This window comes from Nicotiana sylvestris, chromosome 2 (assembly GCF_000393655.2).
Source record: "Nicotiana sylvestris chromosome 2, ASM39365v2, whole genome shotgun sequence".
Taxonomy (NCBI): domain Eukaryota; kingdom Viridiplantae; phylum Streptophyta; class Magnoliopsida; order Solanales; family Solanaceae; genus Nicotiana; species Nicotiana sylvestris.
Genome location: NC_091058.1, coordinates 204,846,585 through 204,855,463, shown reverse-complemented (window position 1 = coordinate 204,855,463; position 8,879 = coordinate 204,846,585). Strand labels below are relative to the sequence as shown.

At 35.1% G+C, this 8,879-nt stretch overlaps 1 protein-coding gene across 1 annotated transcript; it reads right to left on the bottom strand.

Annotated features, from left to right (window-relative positions):
* Positions 1 to 1,006: 1,006 nt before the first annotated feature.
* LOC104230107 (serine/threonine-protein phosphatase PP1 isozyme 1) lies at positions 1,007 to 8,446 on the bottom strand. Its single transcript, XM_009782847.1, has 4 exons — positions 7,731 to 8,446; positions 5,748 to 6,307; positions 5,455 to 5,673; positions 1,007 to 1,342 (listed from the first exon to the last, which is right to left on the bottom strand). Exons 1-3 carry the CDS (start codon positions 7,948 to 7,950, stop codon positions 5,500 to 5,502), a joined length of 954 nt encoding a protein of 317 aa, XP_009781149.1. The 5' UTR covers positions 7,951 to 8,446; the 3' UTR covers positions 1,007 to 1,342; positions 5,455 to 5,499.
* Positions 8,447 to 8,879: the final 433 nt, after the last annotated feature.

Sequence of the window (8,879 nt, the reverse complement as noted above, 5' to 3'; positions counted from 1 at the left end):
TATTCTGGCGATCGTCCAGAGTGCTTCCCAAAATTATAACCATCATGCTTCAAAATTCTAGACGGAGGTTATTTTTCCAAGTCTTTTCTTGACGGGTCAAACTTTAAATGGCGGCATCGAATGATCGTATTTGTGCAAATCAACCTTTAAACCCTGCCAACAATTTCACAAAGCAACATTTCTATGGCAACATCATTGTGTCTGGTCTCGATTTTTTCATTGATTATTTGTTATTCGCACCACCACTTGAGTTGTATTACTTTTTTGGTGAATTTAGATTTAAATTTAATATCTCACAACCTAAACTTATGGGGATTATTTTGGTTCTTGAAATATGTATTATCATTTTGGTTCTTCTCGTCGTGGGTTCGAGCCCCACAGTGGGCGATGTTTTTTCAGACCCCACGTGTGGGATCACACTGGGTTGTTGTTGTTGAAACATGTATTATCATTAATAATAGACTACTCTATCCAAAATCCTATAACTTAATTAATAAGTCTTTACTTCTGCTTGATTACGTGTTCTATTTTAAACCACTAAGAAATAAGACAATGGAAAACTGAATAAATCTGCCTATTTCATGAGAAGCTAGTTGAAGTGAGCCAGTTATGGTCAATGGAATATATTTCTCTTTTATTGTATTACATCTCTAATTAACACTGCTAATAGAATTCAGCAACACAAGCATTTCTCAAACAGCTACCGTTTGGAAAATCTAATGGATTATATGGAAAAGAGAGCACTAAGACTTTATCCCCGGCTTCAAATTACAAGGAGATGTAACAATATAACAGGCCAGGTATCCGAGCCCGGACCAACTTACTGAAACTCAGATTATTCTACTAGATATGTGCTACCTTCTACCGGTGCATGTACTGGATAACTTTATACACTCAAACTCGGACAGATGAGAAGAAATCTCGTAACATTCTTTTTGGTATCTCACAGTAAGGGTGATGGTTACCAAAGAGGACAAAGGAGTGAGGAATCTTCAACACCAGACAATAATCAAGAACCATTAGACTCACATAAGACTACCATTCAATTAGGGAAGTTGCTGCAACAGAGCAAATTTTTGGCAATCTACATATTTGCACCGGCAATTTACAAACCGAAACACGGTTACTTTATAAATTGCATGAAATAAAATAAAATAAAATAAAAAAGATAAAAATAAAAAAAGAGTATGTGGCCTCGAGGCCACCTCAAAACTACAGTTAGGTCCTCAAATTTTCTGCTCAATTGAGAAGGCTTTTAACCAACTACTTGATCCCTCTCCATTCATGTACATCCCAGAAGTCATCGGCATCTTCAACTGCTCGTTGCCGACCATAAGAATTTCTGCATAATAAATAAACTTCATAAAGGCGATACACATAGGAAGAAACATAACTTTTCAGATAATTTATCCCAGCAACCACCACATTTCAACCCCAAGCAAGTTGGGTTCAGCTATATGAATCCTCAGTCCGAGCTCCATTCAAAATATAAAAAATATAACTATTCCATACAATTTAAGCAAACATCTTCAGTTTGGACTAAATCAATACAAGCACTATGGTTAAATCCACAATGTTTCCAGGTCCACTGTTCAGCCCATAAGAAACAAGAAAATTTGTTGGAAGAAAAATATGGGTTCATAAGATTTTTTGCAGGTACTAAGATTGCATCCTCAATTAATAAAAAAACAGAACTTGATAGCACCCTATGCGAAAAGAAAAGACATTCAAAAATAAGCTCGCAGTTTGGGAATGACTTGCAGCACAGCAGCATCAAAATACACTAACCATAAACATGAAGAAAGCAAATGTTAAATGAGCTTTTCCAAAATTTTGCGAAAATTTGGAGATCTACTCACTGGTTCATATCAATACAAAATTACAAATAACTGACAAAATATAATGATGCTACCATAAGTATTCATTCCTTTAATTCAACTGCTGGATGCTGCTAGTTCACGAGGTTGTACCTCACCAACTTCACTAAAAGGGAAAAAACATGAAACCGAAGTATTCAAACATTTTCAGTTTTGTATTTTTGAGTACTTTAATTAAGAATATTAGAGTGTATGGATCTATGCACTAGTTAGTATTCAAACCGAATAAACCGAAGTTACCGATCCGAATAAACCGAAAGGAGAAAAACCGAACCATACCAAATTTAATTAGGTACGGTATTGGTATAGGATTTTAAAAAACCGAATACCGAAAATACCAAACCGAAATGTCTAAATACCGTACCGTACCGACCGACAAACACCCCTAGTCCCTAGTCACTCCCCTCTCTTCTTGCCTTAATCATTTCACTCTTGTTTCTTATCTTATTTTGTTTCTCTTTCTATTGCGAACGAGTATAACTGTTTGGAGAAGATGGGGCATGGTAGGATTAAATTCAAGATTGAGGAAAAAGAAAGTTTTTTACACAAAATAGAGGAAAGATAAAATTGACTGGCAAATTTATCCATATACGATTAGAATATAAGGTCTTATAATAGGGACATCAACGTAATGCTTAGCAATACATCATGGGCTCTTCAAAGGACAACTCTATAATTAACTCTTTAAATCAATTACTTTAGTTGATATTGAACTTACTGATTATGATGACAAGGCAGTGAATCTTAGAACATAAAAAAAGGGCAACCCAATGCACAAAGCATCCCGCAGGGTCTGGGGAAGGGCCTCATCCCTAGGGGTGTGATATATACAACCTACCCTAATGCAAGCATTAGTAGCTGCTTCCATTGCTCGAACCCGTGACATATAGGTCATATGGAGACAACTTTGCCGTTGCTCCAAGGCTCCCCTTCCTAGAACATATAAAAAAAAAATTGGTTCTCCCAAAACAAAGATATATGTACGCGAGGAGTAAAGAAAAGCATACTAGCTGGGAGAAACACAACATGTGAACATTTTCACCGTGTTTGTTCAGGTATACAATTAGCTCCTTAAAGTAGGATGGAAGTCACCTCACTAGGATTACCCTAAGAGATAGAAGACGGGTAAGAAAAAGAGAGGGAGAAGAAAAGACATCTCTAATGCAAATCTCAATTAACTATTTTGTGAGCAAAAATAATCTCAAACTTGCACCACTTTAACATGAGAAACTTTATTTTATGCCCAACACAATTGATAAAAATTGTGTGAACGTTGTTGTCTTTGTCTTTGTCTTTGTCTTTGTTTGAAAAGTGGAGTTTGTGAGCTAAAAATTCAAGATTTTGGGTCCACAGATTCCACTTGTCAAACATAGACAAATCCTCACACAACTTGTGTATATTGTGTGAGACACAAAGTAAATTTTCCTTTAAAACCAAGAGCAAAGAAGATACAGTTGACTAACTTTTGCCATAGCTGACTTTAAATGGGATACTTAACAAAGAAAGTCAAATATGATAAGATGCTAAAACACACAATCGTTTGGGAGGGCAACAGATACTATGAGTAGCATCTATAAATCTGCAACAGGGGAGTATCCTGCTGCCATAAATTAGTCTCACTAATTCTGCACAATAATGTCTAAAATTGCAGAGCAAACTGCTTTTTTTTTAGTTTTATTCATCATCGTCAATCTTCTTAACTGTTCACTTACCCGTTAAAATGTAAGATAGCAACAGTTTAGAATGGTGAAAAGGTTATCTACCCTATGATCCTCCTTATCTTACAGAGGTTTACTACAAGCCATACCCAATCGGATACATATTGCCCAAATGGAACCTAAAAGATGGGATGGGACGATTTAATATTTTTTCATTCATTCCCATCCAATCAAAAAAGTCTTTTTTCGAATTTTTTTATTGTTTTCTGGATTTTGATGAATAGTAAGATAAAAAAAAGGCTTTTTCTCAATTTTATCAATTATTTGATAATTATTAATACCAATTGTAGAGTACAATCATAGCACTCATAAACATGCTATTTTCCTTGTATAGCAAACTTCTTTACGTATATGCAAATACTTCATATTTTTATGTTGTTTTAGACTTGGTGACTTTTCCCGTAGAAACAAGTGTGCCCAGATGACTGCTGCAATCATTTTCTTTTCAAAACGGTATCTAAAGTAATGGAAGATTCAACTGGGAGAAAGACATGAAATTTTCTTTACACTAAACAAAGAGGCTCTAACACAGCCTACCGCGTTGGTATAATCCTATGTCATTCTATTGATCCTACAGAAAGATAGCAGACAGCTTTTAGTTCCTTGAAATTTGGAAAAACAGGACAGCAACACAAAGAGGGGACAAGAAAAAAATATCTGATCATTATGTACCTTACCCCTTCCTTCACTCTCCTTCTGCTTGCTTTGAAAAGTCTCATTATTATAATTCAATTTTCTCTAAACTACAACCACTGTTAGATGTCACTGCTAATGAATTCTTCACAAGCATGGAAGTAAAAGAAAATAAAACATAAGGTGGATATAGAAATTAATTTATGTCAAAAGTTGGATTCATGGTAACAGTTGCTCAAATATAAACTTTCAAATCAACAAAGGATCTTCCAATTGGTAAGAGCATTTTAGAATAAACCATATAACAAGGTTTTGGTCATGTTCCCTAACCCAGAACGCAAAAAAAAAAAAAAAATAATAAATAAATAAATAAATAAGGTAAAAACCAGCAGCAAAAAACGTGAAAGCTGTTTCCAGCAAAATCATATTTTGTGGCAATTGTTTTACTTCTTATCCTAAAGGAAAAAAGAAAGAAATAAATATTTGAATGTTCATATGACATCCTAAAAGATTCTTCTGCCTCAAAGGGCGTCTTGGTAACTTAACACTCAAAATCATCACTTTTACAGAATAACACATATTTATATAGGATCAAGAAAATGGTCGCCACAAATTCAATTGTGACTAACTTTATCTACCCCACAATTTTTCTTTATAACACATTGAACTTGAAAAGGGGATAAAAAGTAGTTGAACGTCACCACTCTTTTTCCCAAAGAAAGTTAGATATGGAATCATGGGAAAGAAAAGGTGGGAATTCCGGAAAACTGTGAGAAGGGGAATCAAAGTAGAATGAACCATCAAAGATCTTAAAGATATGAGAAGAGTAGAATGATGTTTGACTCAATTTTGTATTTAGACTTGGTTATATGTTAAAATAATACTTAAAGATATGAGGAGAGTAGAATGATTAAGCAAAATTCACAATAACGTAAAACAGTTATTTAATGTTTGCTTCACTTTTGAGATTGGACGGATTAGATGAAAAAAGTAAATCAGGCAGTATGCAAGAATGAAAGTAGCAAACAACATTTACATCTTTAAAGTGATTATACTTTTGAGATGAGCAGGATAACGTGAAAGTAACTTACAAAATTTAACTTATCTTCACTTCTATATCATGAAATCAGCCGATGAATCAATAGTTTATAGCACGATATTCTAGAATTTAACAGCATAAGTGTTGCATATACAATGGGAAAATAAGATTGCATCAAGCTACTAACCTTGGGTGCTCTGGGAGAGTGTAGCTACAAGCTATCGATTTTGCCTCATAAAAACCGAGGCTTTCTATCTGTTGGCTTCAGTATCTGGAACGAGCACATTAAACTTTCATCAACACTCATCATTGCACCAGCATTATCAAATTCACCACAGTAGTTTGGGGCCGAAAATATCGTCACTAGCTGCCTTTCCGCAAAAAATTCATAACCATCTTCAACAACCTAGGTTTAAAATATTCTGGTCAAATCAATACTGAAAAACATAACGGAAGAACAAAAAGGAATCGTATAAATACCTGGTGGGCACGACAAACAAGGTCCATATCATGTTGCATCAAGAATTCTGCGACCTTATCAGGACCAAAAGTATATGAAACTCCCCTATCATTCATTCCCCAACCTTTAACTTCTCGGCTAGGATCTGACCAAAGTAAATCACACAGCAAACCAGAATCTGGAACATCAGTTGGACGAGGTAAATTTCTTATCTGATCTAAGTTTGTTAGGTCTGGAGAAAGACCACCGTGCATGCACAGTATTTTCTCATCTATGAGAGCAGCAACGGGAAGACAATTGAAACATTCAGTGAAGCATTTCCATAGCTTCACGTTGAATCGGCGCTTACATTCATCATAGAATCCATAAATTCGATTAATAGAAGCACATTCATGATTTCCTCTCAAGAGAAAGAAGTTCTCAGGATATTTAATTTTGTATGCAAGTAGAAGGCATATTGTTTCCAAACTTTGTTTGCCACGGTCGACGTAGTCCCCTAAAAACAAATAATTAGCCTCAGGAGGAAAACCCCCGTATTCAAAAAGCCTCAAAAGATCACCATATTGGCCATGAATGTCACCTAGAATCCAGAGCCAAAAAAACAAAGAGAGGGGAAAGGAGACAGATTTATCAGTCCAAAGTATAAAACACACAGTTTTAAACCAAAAAGCCCATGGATAAGACAATGAAACTAAAATTTTGTTAATCGGGAAAAGCAACCTATCATAAAATAAACATACTTCATGAAATAAGATACTAATAATGATACAATATTTCAAAGGAAGCACGCTAGCAATGACAATATAAGGCACATAAATTAAGAATCATGTAAACACTATTAAAGCTTCACTCTTTAAAGATAGATAAGACTAATTACAATGACAACGAAAGAATTCATTATCTCCTTGCTTTTCCACATCTAACCACTACAGCGATTTATAACCCTTTTATAGAAAGAATTATGACAAGTGTCATACCATAAGTTCATTTTAGGGCAGCGTGCATGCAGAAAACAACCATCAGTAGAAGGCAATACACTATATCAAAGGTAATATGATTCAAAACCACATGTAATATTATACTCCTCAGTCCTCACCCTACATATCAACATTCTCCACATTTTACATTAAGGAAAAAAATGAAACCAACTACCCGCACGTCACAAGTGCACATAAGGCAATTAACTCAAACGTTAATGAGTGAGCAAGCCCGTGCACGGTCAAGTTAAAAGGACTAGATAGAACATGCCAGTACTATTTGCTAACCTAGACACAAAAGACACAAGTAGATTGTACCTTAGTAGAAAATTAGAGAACCTCTGGTGTTTTTCTTTTTCAAAAAAGTTAGCGAACCTCTAGTATTATTAGATATTAGGCCAAAAACAGGTCCAAGTGATGCAGAATGGATACTGAGCTCCATATAGCCGACTCAAGTAGTATGAGATTGAGGCATATGAGTAGTTGTTATTGTTGTATAAACTTCTTTTATGAAGTAAGGGTGTTATTGTTATATAAACTTAGACCAAACAACTTTTCATGGTGTGCTACACGATACACGCTCTATAGATTAAGAGTAACCTCACCAAACTTCCCAAATTTTTTATCAGATAAAATTTCCAAATTCAGCAAATAAAAGTTAGTCATATTTGGGGGAATATAACAAATATCTCAAAAAGCAAAACAACGTCTTTAAACCTACAAGCATCAGAAGTTCACAAATCAATACACTACTCAACCAATCACGCCTCAATTCCACAGGTCGGCAATATTTTTTTCTTTTTTGACGAAGGTAGTGTCTGGGCCCGCTGCACGCAACTTGACTATTCCACCTGGTACGTGTTACCTCCCACCAACACAGGTACCGAAATAAATCTATCCACCATGAAGGCTTAGACAAATAAGACGAAATCACCTAGAAATTTTTGCCACCGCTAAATATGAATCGTCTATATAAACATTGCCATACATATGGAAAGAAAAAAGAGGTGGGAAGAAAGAGTTTACCACAGATCTTGATGGGGGCTTCAAGTTCAAGAAGATTAGGCTGCTGAAGGAAGATTTCCCTTGAAGCACTACAAAGTGAACGGATCTCAGCTTCTGAAAGCTGAACCTGCCTCACTGTTCTTGCATTCCTAAACTCCAATAATCTGTTTATTATATCATCAAGAACCCCTGCCTCTATTAATCCCTGCCCCTGTACCTGCTGCTCGTTATTTTGTGCCATTCCTTTGTTTCTTTCTCGACCTGGGGTTTCCACAAACACTAGAAAAACAACAAAAGGGAAAGGGAAAAACAAGAAAAGGGTGCAAAAGGGTGTTTGTATTTTCTTTTAGAATGAAGAAAAAATTGTAGATTTGATATTGATGGGGTTTCAAGAAAACACTAAAAACAAGCTAAAAACACCCACAATTCAAAACAAACTAAATAACAAAGGGTCAAGGGAGAAACAAGAAAAGGGTGTTTGTATTTTTCTCTTAGAATCGATTATTACAAGAGAAAAAGTTGTAGATTTGATATTGATGGGGTAATATGGATAGTTTTCTTGAAATCATGAATGATGGAGGAATGAAGATAGAAAGGAGATTATTACTATTATATCTATAATCTTGCTCGTGTGGCTTTCTCCTTGATAATTGCTAAATCTAACGTTGTTTTTGGTTTGCAGCGTGTAAATGTGTCATGAATCATGTGGGGACTGTGTGGGTGTACCCCTTGTTGAGGTCATTGCTCATTGGAGGACGGCGCCATTTCCTAATAAATCCCTTTGCCTTTTAGGTTTCAAAAATATTTCGTACGACCTACCCCAAATTTAAAATAAATTTTTTTTTTAAAAAAAAAGGTGAGAAAGAAAAGAAATTGTAGCCCTAAGCTTACTATGTGTTCTATTTTGTCACATCCCAAAATTCCAAACAAGGGATCGTATAGCGCCTAACACCGCTTACTAGACAAGCTAATATTTAACAGCAATAAGAAAAGCAGAATTGAACATCTAACAACAGAATATTATCAATAAAAGTAATAAAGCTACGAAAATAACATAATAAGTCTAAAACCACTATAACTAACGTAAACAACTCCCAAAACTGGTATTGCAAAGTATATGAGCTCAAAGAGTACTAAATACAAAGTCTAAGATGAAGTACAATATTGTCT